The sequence below is a fragment of the Narcine bancroftii genome, chromosome 9, assembly GCF_036971445.1.
Source record: "Narcine bancroftii isolate sNarBan1 chromosome 9, sNarBan1.hap1, whole genome shotgun sequence".
Classification (NCBI taxonomy): Eukaryota; Metazoa; Chordata; class Chondrichthyes; order Torpediniformes; family Narcinidae; genus Narcine; species Narcine bancroftii.
Window position 1 is genome coordinate 1,116,184 of NC_091477.1, and position 17,846 is coordinate 1,134,029.

The 17,846-nt window shown below is 49.0% G+C and overlaps 1 protein-coding gene across 1 annotated transcript; it reads left to right on the plus strand.

Annotated features, from left to right (window-relative positions):
* The first annotated feature begins 9,777 nt into the window (after window positions 1–9,777).
* trim105 (tripartite motif containing 105) lies at window positions 9,778–17,528 on the plus strand. The gene is made up of 6 exons (XM_069897953.1): window positions 9,778–10,124; window positions 12,160–12,255; window positions 13,779–14,012; window positions 14,382–14,401; window positions 15,004–15,113; window positions 16,107–17,528. Exons 1-6 carry the CDS (start codon window positions 9,873–9,875, stop codon window positions 16,646–16,648), a joined length of 1,254 nt encoding a protein of 417 aa, XP_069754054.1. The 5' UTR covers window positions 9,778–9,872; the 3' UTR covers window positions 16,649–17,528.
* The last annotated feature ends 318 nt before the right edge of the window (window positions 17,529–17,846 follow it).

Genomic DNA, 17,846 nt, shown 5'->3' on the forward strand with positions numbered 1-17,846 from the left:
GGGAATGGGGTTAAGGGTCAGGAAGGGTTCATTCCACTCCACTGATCCCCATTCACCCCCTCCCCCAGTGACCCATCACTGCCTGCCAATCCCAGAACCCTAGTTCAAGCCAATGAGGGCAATGTCCTCATGAGTTTGTTTGTGCTTCATGGTGGGGAGGAGCCCCTATCCTGCCCCTCTCACCTATCCTCTTGATGGGAAGTCTGCTATCGCTAGCGACACCAACCAGTCTCTGCCTCTGGTAATGAAAACAGGGCCGGGACACTCAGCAGGTCAGGCAACCTCCGTGGAGAGAGAAACTGGCTGCAGGAATGCATTCGGAACTGTTGTTGTGGCAAATATTCTGCTGGGGAACTCTGGGTTGAGCGGGATCTGTGGGAGATGAACAATGGTCAGTCACTCTGAGTCCACAGTCCCTGAGGCTCCTGGCCATTTTTGTTTCTGGGATCTTCCTAAATCACACCAATGACTGACTGCAGCACAGAGGAGGCACCTCAGCTCGCTGGCTCGACACTAGGCCCACCAGAGGAATTCCATCACCCATGGTGTCATCTGCAAACCCACTGATCCAATTTACCACATTATCATCCAGATCATTGATGGAGAAACAAACAACAATGGTCCCAGCAGCGATCCCAGAGGCTACCATTCATCACAGGCCTCATCACCACTACTCTCAGGCCATTGTCGAATCCAGTTCACTACCTCACCATGAATACCGAGTGTCTGAACTGTCCTGACCAACCTCCCATGTGGGACCTTGTCAAAGGGCTTAATAAAGTCCATATAGACAACACAAACAGCCTTTCCTTCATCAAATTTTCTGGTAACCTCCTCGAAAATCTCTCTAAAATTGGTTAAACATGACCTATCATGCACAGCCATGTTGACTATCATTAATCAATTACTGGCTATCCAAATAATTGTCTATCCCATTTTTAAGAAAACCTTCCAAAAATTTACCTACTACTGACGTCAGGCTCACCGGCCTATAATTTCCAGTTACTTTTGGAGCCTATTTTTAAACAACGGAACAAGGTGAGCTACCCTTCGATCCTCTGGCACCACACCCATGGCTAAGGACATTTGAAATATTTCCACCAGAGCCCCTCCAATTTCTACACTAACCTCCCTCAAGGACCGAGAGGCTATCTTGTGAGGGCCTGGGGATTTGTCCACCTTTATCTGCTTTAAGACAGCAACCACCTCCTCCTCTTTAATCTGTGTAGGTTCCATGTCCTAAAAAGAATGAAACTCAAAAGTCTGCAAGATGCTGAGATTGTAGTGAAAACACAGAGATGCTGGAGGATCTCGGCCGGTCTCGTAGCATCCATGCAACATTTCGGGCCTGAGCAAAGTACAGGCAGGGGATGATAGTTGGACATGGATAGGGTGAGCAGGAGAGGGAAAGGGAGCTTTCATCAGGGGAGGGCAGCGGCTCTATGAAGGCAGAGCAAGAGCAAAGGAGACAGAGAGATGGGGAAGGGGAGAGATAGGTGGGGGGGTATCTCACAGAAACTGGAGTTGATGTTAATGCCATCTGGTTGGATGGTACCACCTTGCAGTCACTTCCCACGACTCTGGGCCAGTTTCCTGATTGAATACTGATTAAAAAAAACATTTAAGTCTCCCCCATTTCTTTTGGTTCCAAGTTGTTAACTTGATATAATATCAAAGACAAAAAGCTCCAGTTTGAAAAGAGATGGGATCCGTTTATAGAATATTCTCCTGGTTGGCATTTTAGGCTGTTGGGATGCACCGACCGGCTTCTGGAGGTAGTGATCTGATCCAGTTTGGTTGATCTTAAGACTCGAAGCTTTGACTTCTATTGAAGATGTTTCACATTAAACAATCCAAATCAATAGGTCTACAGTAGCACAGAGATACAACCATGGGGTTGTATAACCAAGGACAAGGTTACAAGACTCCCCTGAAGAAAGGTGGTACTCTTCTGGTCCCCTTCAAGGGGACCAATTTTGTCCCTTACTATCCTTTTAATAAATCTGCAGAAACCCTTGGGATTTTCCTTCACGTTGTCGGCCAAAGCAACCTCATATCGTCCTTTAGCTTTCCTGATTTCTTAAGAATTTTTTTGCATTTTTTATACTCCTCAAGAACCTTATTTGCTCCATGTTTCCTCTACCTGTTCTGCACCTCTTCTTCCAACTAGATCCCTAATATCCCTCGAAAACCAAGGTTCCCTATGTCTTCTAACCTTGCCTTTAATCCTGACAGGAAGATACAAACTCTGTACTCTCAAAATTTCATCTTTGAAGGTTTTCCACTTTCCTAGCACATCTTTCCAGAAAACAACTTATCCCAATCCACGCATTCTAGAGCTTTTCTCATTTCCTCAAAATTGGCCTTTCTCCGATTTAGAATCTCAACCCAAGGCTCAGACCTATCTTTCTCCATAATTAACTTGAAACTAATGGCCTTATGATCATAGGACCCAAAATGTTCCCCTACATGTACTTCTGTCACCTGTCCTGATAGGAGATCCTCGTTGGTTTATATCAGTTTCTATCTGGTGCAGAGAGAAAGGTTTCTCCCTCTTTGTCCCTTGGACCACAGGAGGATGAGGGGTGATCTCATCGAGGTGGACAAAATCATGGGAGGAATCATGGGTGAATGCAGAAGGTCTTTTGGCCAGAGTCGGGGGAATCGGTAACCAGAGGACACAGGTTTAAGGTGAAGGGGGAGGGGAGAGATTTAACAGTATCTTGTGGAGTAACGTTTTCTCCCAGAGGGTGGTGGGTGTTTGGGATAGGGTTGGAGAATGTGCTTGAGGCAGATATGTTTAAGAAGTGGATCTATGGTTAAGGTGGATCCAAACGCAGGCAGGTGGGACTAATGTGCATGGGACACTTTGGCCAGCACAGGTAATTTGGGCTGAAGGGCCTGTCTCCCTGCTGTCTGACTAGGAGCCCATGCCCATTGCTTGTGTCAGGCCCATATTTATTTCAGCCTTTCTTATCAATGCACCTGCCCAAAAGAAGCTGCTAACCTGCTGAGCGTTTCTGGCAATGTTCTCCTGCTGTTTTCCCACTTGTCCCAGTGGCAGGACCAGCTGAAGGAGTCCATCGGACGTCGAAGGCAGGCTCGTGTAATATTATACCTGTTTCATTACAAGGCAATAAAAGAATCTTGAATCTTAAGGACATCTCCACCCTTTCTGGAAGCTGTGAGAACTGAGTAACCATAAAATTATTTCATTTCCTTCTCCTCTTTTAAGATCTGTTCAACAGCAAAAAAAATCTGCTCGTCAGCAGAAGTGAGACCACAAGATGTAATGTACTTAGAACCATAGAACATTACAACACAGATAAACACACCCTTCGACCCTTTTCATCTGTGCTGAACTATTATTTTGCCCCCCCCACCCCCCCATGCATGGACCTGTCCAAATTCTTCTTAAATGTTAAAATTGAGCTTGTATTCACTACTTGGATTACTGTGTTCAGGTCTGGTCGCCTCATTACTGGATGTAAATGCTTTGTGGAGGATGCAGAGGAAATTTACCAGGATGTTGCCTGGATTGGAGAACGTGTTTTAGGGAGCAAAGTTACAGACCTGGGGCTTTTCTCTTTGAAGCAACAAAGGATGTAAGATAATGAGGGGGTTAGATGGGGTGGACAGCAGCACCTTTCTCCAGGGGGACAATAGCAAATCCCAGAGGACGTCCATTTCAGATGAGGGAGGGAGGGTTTAGGGGAGATGGCAGGGGTAAGACTTTTTACACAGAGAGTGGTGGGGGCCTGGAATGCATTGCTGGGGATGGGGGTGGAGACTGGAACATTAGGGCATTTAAAAGACTGACTGACATGGAAGTAAAATAGAGGGTTAGAGGATTGTTTTGGTGTAGGTTTACATAGGTCAGCACAACATCATGTGCCAAAGGGCCTGGACTGTGCTGGAATGTTCTATGCTCTATATCCTTACTTGGATATCAGTGTGGGAGCCCCATCAGTTCAAACCACGCATGTCTCTGAGAGTGTGAATGTGTGAGTGTACGCACAGGGAGTGTATGCTGTGCCTATGGTGTGTGAACGAAGGCATGTGTTAGTTCAGTCGTACATGCTTATATTTTGTATGTATGTATACAAATTCATAAGCATACACATGTGCATGTGTGTGTTTATGTGTGTAACACTGTTGTTGCAGTTTGTGTGAATAACACTGGAGCCACTGTATATGTGTAGACTGTGTTTTACATGTCTGTAGAATTGTATGTGTGTGCGTGAGTGTGTGCGCGCCTGCGTTTATGTGTGTACTTGTATGTGCATGCATGCGTGTGTCTGTGTGCACAGGTGTGTACACACACGCATGTGCACATGTGTGCGTGTCAGTATTCGGAACAGTGTGTAGCTCTGTATGATGAAGAGATTTGATCTCCATTCTGAATGACCAACCTCTTATTCCGAACAGTTCAACTTATCCCAGTTGATGCAGCTCTGCTCTTCACTCACCCAGTCAACCTAGTTTGTTTCAGATTCTAGAACCATAGGCCCAGACTCTGTCCCTCCCATCAGGAGACAAATCTGCCCTCCATTGGACTCAACAGTGAGCCTTCACCATGTTACACACGTGTCCTTCCCAGGGAGGGGGATTGGACCTTCAATCCATCCTTCGGTGCTATCTCCCAGCCCCACTTGCCATTAGCACCAATGTACAGTCTGTCCACCTGCTGTGAATTTTCCACGCCATGTGTACAATATCCTCTGGTAATCAATGTTCCACTGTCTATTCTTTTAAAAATATTTTTTACTGAGTTCAGTATTAATAATCTCATGTACATGTTGCATTAATATTACAGAAGGAAATGTCAAAATGTGTACATAATATATAACTGGTAAAAATGCTGATTAACAGTTTCCCATTTTCATTATTAATTGTTAATTAATATTATTAAGATTAAAAATGAAAATCACATGAGTTACTTTAAAAGCAATCTGTTCAAAACTTGGTAAAGTATCAATTTATATTAATATTATAGACTAGGACCCTCATATATAAACCCCAATTATTAAAAAAATGGAAAAAAAAACAACGAAACACTAAACCTCCCACTGCTCTTCCCCCTCCCTCTGATCATGGTCACTTATAAAAAACATGAAGAGAAGGGAACGATCGACCAAACTGGATCAGATCACTACCTCCAGAAGCCGGTTGGGGCATCCCAACAGCCTAAAATGCCAACCAGGAGAATATTCTATAAACGGACCCCATCTCTTTTTAAACTGGAGCTTTTTGTCTTTGATATTATATCTATTTTTTTTTCCAAACTTAAATCTGCCATTACATCAGGTTGCCATTGCCCGTGAGTCGGTGGGAGTTAATCTTTCCACTTCATTAGCACCCCTCGTCTGACCATCAGTGCACTAAAAGCTAAAACCTTCTCTTGACATATAGAGAAAGATATAGTTGGATCATGAATGAAGCCAAACAAGACAATTCAAGGGCAGGGATCTATTTTAGCCTTAAAAATCATTGATAAAGATTGAAAAATGTTTCCCCAAAATCTTCCTAATTTGGGACATTCCCAAAACATGTGGATTAGTGAGGCCTCTACAATTTACACCTTTCACACAATGAATCTACATGTGCATAAAAACGAGATCATTTACGTTTGGACATGAGCATTCTGTGTACCACTTTCAATTGTAATAAGCAACGTCCAGCACAAAATGGTGAATCATGAATCAGACCAAGGGTGGAGGCCAGTCCGCATCTGAAAAATTTATATTAAGATCCTGTTTTCAGTCATTTTTAATCTTAACCATTGAAGTTCCTCAAATCCAGAAAATTATTATAAATGCATGATGTTATAATAAATGTGATAATAACCCACTATGAACAAACTGCAAATCAAAAATTAGATCAAGAATAGTTGTGTCTGCAATTCGAGGAAAATCTTATAGCTCAGATTGGACAAAATGTCGAACTTGCAAATATCTTAAAAATGTCGAGTGGAAAGCTTAAATTTAACTGACAATTGTTCAAAAGAACCAAAATTCTTCTGGATAAATAAATCTTTGTAATGTTTAATACCTGATCTATCCCATTCCTTCAAACCTGCATCTAGAACAGAAGGTGGAAAGGAGAGGTATCTACAATGAGACCTGCCAGGGAAAAACTATTACAACTAAAACATATTTTTGGTCTAATCCTCATTATCTGATTGTGAATCAATTTAGAAAAAGACAAAAGTAAAAAGTGGAGCCAAAAATTGCCCCAACAATGATGTTTTCCCAGAAAAATTCAATTTAATTTCTATCCAAGTCGGTAGTTGATCAAATTTTATTTAGTAAAAGTAAATAATGTATATTAATTGCCCAGGAATAAAGTTGAAAGTTTGACAGTGAAAGTTCTCCATTCCTTACTGTTTTCTGAAGATGGGTTTTATTTATTCATGGTTGTAATAATCCACTTTTTACCTTCCTTGCCAAAGACCATGTTACCCTCTCCGGTCTATCGCTCCTTTGCTTCTCCTTGGTGATCTTCTGAAATAAAGGCACAGCATTCACTACCATTCAGGGACCTGATGAGGTGCCGATGAATCAAGATCAGTTTGCCCGTCTCTCGCAGACAGGTTGTGTCTGACCAATAACTGAATTATTGGGAAGGACAGAGGAATGCGGGTGAAGGGGGAAACAGTTCACATACATGGAACCCAGCACAGCATTTGTCCAAACCCCAGCCGGCCATGAGACACATTAATGTGACCATAGGTCTGGGGGGGGGGTGTGGCTGATACCAAGGAAGCTGAGGGTGTGGGAGTTCCCAGCTGCGGGAAACTCTCATTAGGTTAGCCCTGGAGTTCAGTCTGGGGAGGGGTGGAGAAGGCAAATAAAGTCAGGGGATACAACAGGGAAAATAGGAGCCAGGAGGCCATTTGGCCGTTCATTCATGCTCACTTAACAAAACAATCATGGCTCATAGAACACAGAACATTCCAGCACAGTCCAGGCCCTTTGGCCAACAATGTTGTGCTGACCTATGTAAACCAACTCCACAACAATCTGACCCTTCCCTCCCTCACATCCAGAACCCTTATTTTCCTTCCATCCATGGGCCTACCCAAGAGTCTCTTAAATGCCCCCAATGTTTCAGCCTCCACCACCATCCCCAGCAATGCATTCCAGGCCCCCACAGCACACTGTGTAAAAAAACGTACCTCTGCTGTCTTCCCTAAACCTCCCTCCACTCACCTTAAACAGACATTCTCTGGGATTTAACATTTTTGTCCCAGGAAAAAAGTGTTGGCTGGCCACCATATCTCAGCCTCCCATAATCTTATTCACCTCGATTACCTCTCATCCTCCTTCAGTCCAGAGAAAACTCCTGGCACACTCATCCTTTCAGAATCACATTCTAGCTCTTTCCCAGACCTTGACGCAGCTACTCAAATCCCTAGAGAGACCCCATCTGGAATATAGTGTTCAGTTCTGGAACAATGTGGATGTTATAGGGAGGGAGCGGAGGAGATTTACCGTATGCTGCGCGGGTTGGAGAATGTGCCACAGGAAGAAGTGAACTTGACCTTTTCTCCTTAGAATAACGGAAGACAGGGAGCGACCTGATGGAGATGTACGATAATTAGATATTGGACAGAGGCTTTTTCCCAGGACCGAAAAGGCTAAATGAGGGGGCATAGTTTGAAGGCGTTTGGGGTTAGAGGTAAGTTTTTCACAGAGAGTGGTGGGTGCTTGGAATGTGCTGCCAGCAATGGTGTTGGAGGAAGGGACAACAGGATCTTTTATTAGACTGGTATACAGAGCTATGGAAATTGGAGGGTTAAGAGAAGGGGAATTCTAGACATCTGTTAGAGTAGCTGAACACTTTGGGTGGAAAGGCCTGCAGAGTGCTGCAGATTTCTATGTGCTAGATTTGTTACAAATTCATTTCCACCCTCCTGAAATATTGGGCAATTCCTTCCACTCTTCTGTGGTCAAGAATTCTACAGGTCTTCCACCATCCAAGGGAAGAAATCTTTCAGTGGGAATGCACAGCAGGTGGCAGGATGGGGGCAAGGAGCAGCTGGAGACCACAGGTCCTCGGTCAAGTGGATCAGATGGTGAAGACACTACCTTACTGGCTGAGGCACACAAGTCGGGAGCAGGGAGTGTCCTGCGGGTAGTGTGTGCATTGCAGGAGGAGGGGGAGTGGCTTTGAGAGGGGACGGAAAAGATTTTCCAGCTCGTGGCTGGTTTGGAGGGTGTGAGTTATGAGGAGGGGTCGGTGTGGTGCGCTGTTAGATAGAATCAGACACACACAAAGATAAAGACTGTACAACAGGCTTTAATCCACAAAGACAGAGCCAGGCTGGCTGTGGGTGCAGCAACTCTGTGTGAGGCCTTGGGAGGCCGGCGCAGGCTTATATCCCGGAGGGTGATTGACACCCAACTGGGTGGGGCTTGATCCATTCAGACTGACTGATTGACAGCCGGCCAGGTGTTGTCCTGTCCCCTTACACTCCTGTAGGTACAGAGGTTGCCCCCTCCAGTAGGCCAGTGGTTTACCAACACAGTCAGATAAACCTGGGTTGTTTTCTTTGGAGGGTTGGAGGCCGAGGGAACACCTGATGAAAATTTATAAAATGATCAGATGGCGTGGTGGTGTAGGGTGGGCAGTCAGGATTTTGTGCCTGGGGTGACAATGCCATTTACAGTGCCATTTACAGGTTTAAGGCAAGAGGCCTGCTGATTTAAAGGTTTGGCTGAGTAGCCTCAGGGAGCCACCTGTTGGCCATAACAACATCTGCAGTTTATTATTTGATTTAAAGACAGAATTTTGTTGTTGAGGAAAGAGTGGTTTCTCCAACTCACACCTTCCAAACCAGGTAAATCTCTTCCATCCCTTCTCAACCCACCCCCCCCCCCCCCCACCAATCCTCCTCCATTACACACACTGCTCGCAGGAAGCTCCCTGCTTCTGCCTTCTGGAGAAACTCCCTGCTTCTGCCTTCTGGAGAAACTCAGCCGCTCTCACAGCATCCATAGGAGACAAAGATCTATCACCGATGTTTTGGGCCTGAGCCCTTCCTCACAGAACAAGAACCAGAGAAGGAACTCTCAGAACATAGACAATGCAGCCAGGGGAGGAATCCAGACCAACACAAGGGGTTCATTGTATATGATGAGGGGAGAGGTGAGAATTGGTCATGTCTGTGCGAAAGCAGACAGGGAAGAGAGAGACGGAGCTGGGGGAAGGGGGTTTAACAAAAGCCAGAGAAGTTGATATCAATGCCGTCTGGTTGGAGGGGCCCAGTCAGAAGATGAGGTGCTGTTCTCCATTTTACGGGTGGTCTCAGTCTGGCTACACGAGACCATGGACAGACATGTCAGCGAGGGAATGGGAGGGGGAATTGGAATGGGGGGCCACTGGGAGACCCCCGCTACTGGGCGGACAGAACCGAGGGGCTCAGTGAAGCGATCGCCCAGTCCCCGATGTTGAGGAGACCACAGCGGGAGCACCAGATGCAGTGGAAAACCCTGTTGCTTCACTTGGAAGGGGTGTTGGGGCCCCGAATCTGTCCTGTGCTCTGAGCTTGCTGGTCTTCTGCTCCTCTCTTAGCTTCTCTCCCCACAGACGCTGCTCGACCCGCTTCGTGCCTGGGCTCTCGATTCGATATCAGCTCTCCGGCAGCTGCAACATTTTGGATTGTGACAGCAGAGCTCCCTGACCTGTCAATCACTCGACTCCTTCCCGGGCCACGGACGTCTATTGGCTGGCCGCGGGGTTCATGTTGCAATCTCAGGAGCGCTGCGCGTTGATTGGATCAGCGGCGCGGGGTCAGATGCGGAAGCGGAGGAGGTGTGCAGACCCGAGTTTTGGACCGTGGGGCGCCCGGGCCGGGTCTGTCGGTGGTGATGGAGGCGGTGGCCGATGAGCTAACGTGCTCCATCTGCTGCGAGATGTTCCAGGAGCCGGTGATGCTGGACTGCATGCACCACTTCTGCCGGCGCTGCATCGTTCGCTGCTGGCGCGGTCCCCAGCCCGTGTCCTGCCCCCAGTGTCGTCGCCAGTTCAGCACCAAGGAGTTCCGCACCAACTACCTGGTGGCCGGGGTGGTGGAGAGGGTGAGGGGGGCGAGCACCCAGGAATACCGCCTCCGGGTGCAGGTGAGGGGGAAAGGGGTGGAGGGGAGGGGAAGAGGTGGGGGAAGGGGTAGATCATGGGTTTGTTTTTGAGAGGGTTGACCGTTCTGGGGAAAGGGGAGGTTGTGTGGGGAGAGAGCAGAGTGTAGCACGGTTGAAGTTGGCAGTACTGAGGGAGAATTGTCAGGCAACTGATGTTTTGGAGATGGCCCGTGGGAGATCACACACTGCGGACCGAGCTCCACAAAGATGTTCAGCCTGGTGAACCAGCTGCTCATCAAGTTTCTCTGCAGAATTACTCGAAACCCACCCCCTGACTGGTGTGTGGGCTGCTGTCTGTCCTGCACCCTTCACAAGATTTTAATTGGTTATAAACTGTTTTAGCTTAGTGACATTGTGAAGAGTTTTGAGTGTGGAATGTGGGTTTGTAGCTCCAGTTGTTCCTGGCCTGGAGATAAATACACCTTTGACACATCATTGTGTTTTATGGAATCTTGCCCTGGACTTGTTGGGATTAGCTGTAAGATTTTTAGAACAATACATCATAGTAGAGGCCCTTGGCGCACAATTTGGTGCCGGCCCATGTAAACATTCTCTACAACAAACGAAACCTTACCTCCCTCACACCCATAACCCTTTATTTTTCTTGCACATGGATATAAGATCCAAGAGTCTGTTAAATGTCCCTATTGTACCAGTGTTCACCACCACCCCCAGCAATGTGTCCCAGCCCCCACCACTCTGAATAAAAATAAACTTGCATCTGCCATCTCTTCCCTAAACATTCCTCCACTCACCTTAAACCCATGTCCTCTGGTATTTGCTATCACTGCCCCAGGAAAAAGGCACTGGCTGTCTACCCTATCTCAGCCTCTCATAATCCTCCACACCTCTATTAAGTCATTCTCTGTTGCTCCGAAGAGAGAAGTCCCAGCTCTGTCAGCCTTGCTTCGTAAGACTTGTTTCCTAATCCAGGCAACATCCTGGTGAACCTCCTGTGCACCCTCTCCACAGCTTCTGCATCCTTCCTGTAATGAGGTGTGGTCTAACCAGAATTTTACAGAGCTGCATCTCACAGCTCTTGAACTCAAGCCCCTGGCTAATGAAGGCAAGCACACCTCAACCCTCTCAACCTGTGGGGCGACCTTGAGAGATGTATGGATTTGGACCCCGAGGTCCCTCTGTTCCTCACTGTTAACTCCACCTTCAAGTTTGACCTGACCTTCAAAGTGCATCACCTCACACTTTCTTGGATTGAATTCCATCTGCCACTTCACTGCTCAACTTTTCATCCTGTCTATATCTGTTTGTAACCTGCGATAGCCTAACCACAACTCCTCTAACCTTATATCAACTGCAAACTTACTTCCTCTATCGTAATCGTGACCTGCTCTAGTGAGTGGATTGGATCACAATGGGAGTGACACACCAGAACTGACAGATGCCAGCAAAAGCACCCTCAATATTCCGGATCATTGAGGAGCCTACTGGGTTATAGACTATTTAAATTTTCATTAAAATTATTTTTCGACATACAGCACGATAACAGGCCATTCCGGCCCACGTGTCTATGCCACCCAATTTATACCCCATTAACATACACCCCAGTACATTTTGAAGGGTGGGAGGAAACTGGGGCCCCCTGGGGAAAACCCACGCAGACACAGGGAGAATGTGCAAACTCCTTACAGACCGTGGGATTCGAACCCCAGTTCTGATCGCTGGAGCAGTAAAGCTGTTGCGCTAACCATTACGTTAACTATACCGCACTTGACGGCAGGTTCAAGGTTATTGATGCATATGCTGTCGTATGGTGAGAAAGCTAATCCAGCAAGCAGTCCTTGCTGTCAACCCGTACAAAGCATGTAAAAGCTGGTGCAGAGCTCCAGAGATAGGTCATTTGGATCAGAGAAAAGAAGATGTTACCCCCATGAGGTTTGTTCAGGAGTCTGATAACAGCAGGAAAGAAACTGTCCTTGAATCTGGGATTTCACATTCATGAAATCCTCCTGACGGGAGGGGGTGTGAGGTTCACTTGACCCTTGCCTTGTATCCACAGAAACAGCTGAATGTCGCACTGCAGAGTCAGCAGGAGCAGGTGGACAGACTCACAAAGATGCTGAAACGAGATGAGGAGCAGATCGCGGGGATCAAGGTACCTCTATCCTAGAGGGGGGGGGGAGGGGGCGCGGTGGAGGTGGGAATTGGTGTGGGTTCGAGAGCCCAAATCTGCTTCCAACGTTTGATGGGAATTCCCCTGGACTTTATTCCCTGGAGTGCAGAAGAATGAGGGGAGATTTGATCAAGGTATTTAAAATTATGAGGGGGGTTAGACAGAGGAAATGTAGCTCGGCTTTTTCCACTGAGAGTGGGTGAGATAAAACCAGAGGATGTGGGTTAAAGGTGAAAGGGGAAAAGTTTAGGGGGAACCTCGTCACACAGAGAGTGGTGGAGTGTGGAATGATCTGCCAGCTGAGATGGTGAATGTGGGCTCAATTTTAACATTTAAGAGGAATTTGGACAAGTCCATGGATGGGAGAGGTATGGACAGATATGGACTGGATGCAGGTCAGTGGGACTTGGCAAAGAAAATGGTTCAGCACAGACTAGAAGGGCTGAAGGGGCCTGTTTCTGTGCTGTAGTGTTCTAAGGGAGTGGGTGGGCAGGACCAAATCAAAACCCCACTGCATACTGTAACAGATTTTTGTTAACTTTTAATGTTAAACTATATTTCTTTTATAAAAATGTCTTAGTAAAATAAATTATAGAGTTAAAATATTGTATCTGTTCTTAGCTGTGGGTTGGTACAGGATCACAAAAAGTCACAGCGCATTTACAGAGAAACATTGTTTTCTGAGAAGAGTGTTCATTCTCAGAGTGGATGTGTCTTGAACAGACAGCTAATGGATTTCAAGTGGGTCTTAATTATTCAAGAACTGCTGAGGAAGCCATCTGTTTTTAATCAAAGCCAATTAAGTCTCTTGAACAGAGATGAGGTCAGAGGTTGTTATGGACATGGAACGGTTTTGAAAAAGGAACAGAATTTTGGTAGAAATAAAACTTGTGGTCCAGAAGGGCCTGTTACCATCCGAATTAAAAGGGACATTTTGGACAAGTGGCCAAACCATCTTGCAAGCAGTTTTCATGAAAGATCCTGGCAATACCTGGGACTTCCCTGTTTACTGACCTCGTGGGCGAGGAGCGGCAGGAGGAGTTTAAATTGGACAAGTGCGAGATGTTGAACGACGGCAGGACCATGGTGACTGAACAAAGAGCGAGGGTGCAGAACACACTGCATTCAGTGGAGAGGGTGCAGAAAAGGTTCATGAGGTGTTCCTGGGAGTGGAGGGCTAGAACCAGGAGAGGCTGGGACTTTTCCCCTTGCAATGTGGGAGGCTGGGGGGTGATGTTATGGAGGTTGACCAAGTCTTGAGGGAAAGAGGGAAGAGGGATGGTCATGGATTTCCCCCAGGGTCAGGGGAGAAGATGTTTTGCACAGGGAGATGGGTATGTGGGGTGTCTGAGGGGCAAGCACTGATGGACGTCCTTGTTGGCATGGATGAGTGGGGCTGAATGGCCTCTCTATGACTCCATTCCCACGCAGCCCTGCGACCCCCCCCCCCCCCCCCCCCTGCGTGCAGCCCCGCCTCCCCGTGACCTGCTCTCTTGCCTCCCCAGACTGAGTCAGCCGACCTGCAGCGGAAGGTGCAGGGAGACTTTGAGAAGATGCACGAGGTGCTGTGGCGGGAGGAGAATGTGCTGGTGGGACAGCTGCAGCGCGACACGGACTGCGCCCTAGACCAGCTGTCGGCACACGTGCACCAGGTGCAGGCAGGGCTCAGTGAGCTTCAGCAGCTCAGCAGCTGCACCCTTGGATGCTTGGAACAGCTGAAGGACACGATACTGGTTGAGGTACTGTGTGTCAGGGAACGGGGTGGGGAGGAAGGAGGGGGTGTGTAGGTTAAAGGTTTTGTGTGTGGGGGAGTTTGAGGATGGGCAAGGGGCAGGTGTGCACGGGAGACCTGTTCAGAAGGGGCATACGGAGAGGGTGACTGGCTCTAGGGTCACCTTCCCTCTGAAGGTTGGTGGTGTTAGAGGGAAGGAGGGAGATACCCGTGGGTGGGGGGATATCTGTGGGTGGAGGGAGGGCGTAACCTGGGGGGGGGGGAGGGAATATATTTGGGTGGGGGGGTATCTGTGGGAGGGGGGAGGGGGAGTTCGGGCGCTGCTGTGGAGTGTTCACGAGATGGTCCCTCATGCCACATGGTTTTTCTCTTTCAGACACGGGGTCTGGTCCCCAGGTAGGTGGTCTCATCTCAGTGACGGGGGGGGGGGTGTTGGGTGCTGCAGGCTGTGGTGTCACCCTGTGGTTCACCCATTGGTCCGTGATTGGGTCCCACCCCTTGCCCTTCTCGCATACCCGCCCAGCAGAGGCATGAACATCTAGGGGTTTTGGCACCTTCCCCTCTCGTGTTCCATTGGAGGGGGTTTAGGGTGTGACCCTGCAATGACCCCTGCTCCACTGCAGACTGTTGCCTGGGGTACTGCATTCCTGCAGCACCGAATTCTTCCTCCTGAGCCATCACAGTGAGAGCTGTGGCCACAGGGGGCAGATTCCATTGTGGAACCCGACTGTAGGTGTGTCTGGAGAGTCCTGTCCCCACATTTCGCTCCCACCCTCATGGAATTCCGGGCCTGACTGGGTAATCGGATCAACCAATTGGTGAGGTGGGGGGGGGGTGTTAGCAGCGTTTGGGAGGGAGGATCAGACTCAACGTAGTCTGTTTGCTCTTTCTGAGGCAATTTCCCCCAACCCTTCCCACCCCTCCCTACTCTCATCCCTGTACAAACCCTGCCCCCAGCCCCTCAGTTATAGCCACGCTGACCCCTCTATCCTCCACAGTGTGCAGGTTGACCAGGAGCCCAACGTGAGGAGCCGACTCTGCGCAACTCGTTACACTGGGCCCCTGCAGTACATCATCTGGAAGCGAATGTGCAGATCCCTGCAGCCTGGTGAGTGGGAGTATCTCCAGCATTAACAGCCCAAGGTTTGACTGTCTGTTCCTTCTCCACGGTTTCCCCCAGCCTTATGTTCATCATGGCACTGTGGAAAGTCACACTGTCCCATCACACACTCCCGGGGTCACACACTCCCGGGGTCACACACTCCCGGGGTCACACACTCCCGGGGTCACACACTCCCGGGGTCACACACTCCCGGGGTCACACACTCCCAGGGTCACACACTCCCGGGGTCACACACTCCCGGGGTCAGACACAGAGTGAAGCTCCCTCCGCACCGTCCCATCACACACTCCTGGGGTCAGACACAGAGTGAAGCTCCCTCCGCACGATCCCATCACACACTCCCAGGGTCAGAACGGCCACATCATTGCAACATCCTTCCTTTGCTGCTGGGGCCCTCCCTCCACAGACCCAGCTCCTGTGACCTCTGGGCTGACACTGTTCACTCAGCACTGCCTCTGCTCACTGAACCCTGCTAATTCCTGCCTGTCCCAGGGATCCCCTCCACCTTGGCTCTCCTCTCAGATCCCCTGTGATCACTGATCCTTCAGCTCGTAGGGCCCTTGGTTCAGACTTCCTTCACGGAACCTTGTGCTCTCCATCTGGGAAGCTCCTTTTAGCAAGCTGCCTCCCACGATCGCTTTGAACTAGGGTCTGTTTCAATATGGGTAGGGGGCATTTGTCCAAAGCCCAGATGTGTGGATGTTCCTCGCAGTGAGGGGTGAATTCCCGATCCCTGCCCCCATTGTGTCAGCTAAGGATGAGATGACGAAGAGGTGGTCCAGGAGAGGGGATGATCCTTGACTATAGTGAATGTCAGAAAGGCCGAGTGGCTTCTTGTGTATCTTGTGGCTGCGTGTTGGTGCTTGCTGTGGGGATACTGGAGTGTTCCGTGGGGCAGACCTTGTTCAAATGCAGGTTGTTGTCTTGCCCTGCGATAAATGGGCGTTTGACCTATTCTTTCCCCACCCCTGATTTCAGCTCCAGTGAAGTTGACTTTCGACCCGGACACAGCTCATCCGAACCTGGCCCTTTCTGACGATTTGACCAAAGTGTGGGAGGTCAGCGAGCAGCGGGATGTCCCCAACAACCCCCAGCGTTTCGACAAGTGCGTGAATGTTCTCAGTTCCCAGGGCTTCTCGTCGGGGAGGCACTACTGGGAGGTGGGTGTGGGAGGGAAGACCAAGTGGGACCTGGGGGTGGCCAGGGAGTCCGTCGACCGCAAGGCTCTGGTCAAGGCTAATCCCTCCAATGGCTATTGGACCCTGCGCTTGCGGGACGGAGACCAGTACTGGGCTGGCACCCTGCCCTGGAAACGCCTCCCTGTTCAGCGGAAGCCCAGGAGGATCGGCCTGTTCCTAGATTACGAGGATGGCCGCTTGTCTTTCTATAATGCTGAGGACATGTCTCACCTCCTCACATATCGCCAGCTCTTCTCTGAGAGGCTCTTTCCCTTCTTCAGCACCTGCTTCAATGAAGGGGGAAACTCTGAGCCTCTCCAACTCTGCCACATCAGCGCCTAGAGCAGAGGTTCTCAAGCTTTTACCATTCACACACCACCTTGAGTAATGCCTGACTAACACAGGGCACCTGTAACTGATGGCAGGCCCCGATTACTAACTGTGCCACGTGGCCCCGATTACCAATGTGCCATGATGCACCTGTAACTAATGGCAGGCCCTGATTACTAACTGTGCCACGGGGCCCCGATTACTAACTGTGCCATGGGGGACCCATTACCAACTGTGCCACAGGGCACCTGTAACTGATGGCAGGGCACCCATTACTAACTGTGCCACGGGTGCTCTGTGGTTAGTAAGGGATTATTTAATGTGGTATGTGAGTGGGGGATTAACAAGGCTGAGATTACTGCCCTGGTTGGAGTGGTAGGGACTGACGGGGGTGGGGGGGTGTCCCCTCGAGATATCATCTACAGAGCACCCACAGCAGGCACTCCTTGATCCCACCCTGCTGCAGCGGGAGGAGGCTTCTGCTGCGTTGCCTGCCCACCTGCCCGTATTCCCCACGGCTGGGCAAAGGGTCTTTCCATTCCTGTGGTTTAGCTGTTTTGATTCTACTTTGTGTTTTAATCTGTGGACAAATATCCTAGTGCCTCTTTCAAGCTTTAATGAAGCAAATGCTGGATTTCTCATTAATTTACACTTTAATTTCTTGCCCCTTTGGAGGCCTATCGGCCCTGAAAGTGCAGACTAGTCTGTTCTTGTTGCTGGGACTTGCCAGGCAGGTCGCACTGTGCCAATGAAGCCACCAGAGGGCAGCAATACGAATGGAATGGTCAGAGGGAGTGAAGCCTTGAATCACTGTCCTAGTCTTCCTGCCTTGAAATCAGAGCAGAACCTTTCTCGAAATCTATTCTAGATCTAAAATAAATCATCCCCCTGATCTTGTGGTGGTTTTATTTGTAAGTGGTTGGAGTTGAACCATTCCTTATTACAGACACAACACACACTGTGTTCCCTCCCTTTCCTTGCTCCGGGGTAACTCTGGGGCTGACCGGTTACCAGCCAGGCTGGGGGCAGGAACCCCAGGAAGGTAGAAGCTGAGTCGTGGAAAATGGAGATGTTTCCATCCCCCTGGTGGAGGGGGGGTGGGGGGAGGGAGGGTGCTCAACTTCATGGAGAAATCCAGCTGGGAGTTTGGAAGAAACTCGTTGGGGGGGGGAGGGGAGTCTCTGGGGTTTATCAACGGGTTGGCAGGTCA

Excerpts from the sequence above, each read along its gene's own strand:
- trim105 (XM_069897953.1), top strand. The coding sequence starts at position 9,873 with ATGGAGGCGGTGGCCGATGAGCTAACGTGCTCCATCTGCTGCGAGATG. Across the intron at positions 14,013-14,381 it reads AGGACACGATACTGGTTGAG|ACACGGGGTCTGGTCCCCAG; the intron begins GTACTGTGTGTC and ends TTTCTCTTTCAG. Across the intron at positions 14,402-15,003 it reads ACACGGGGTCTGGTCCCCAG|TGTGCAGGTTGACCAGGAGC; the intron begins GTAGGTGGTCTC and ends TATCCTCCACAG.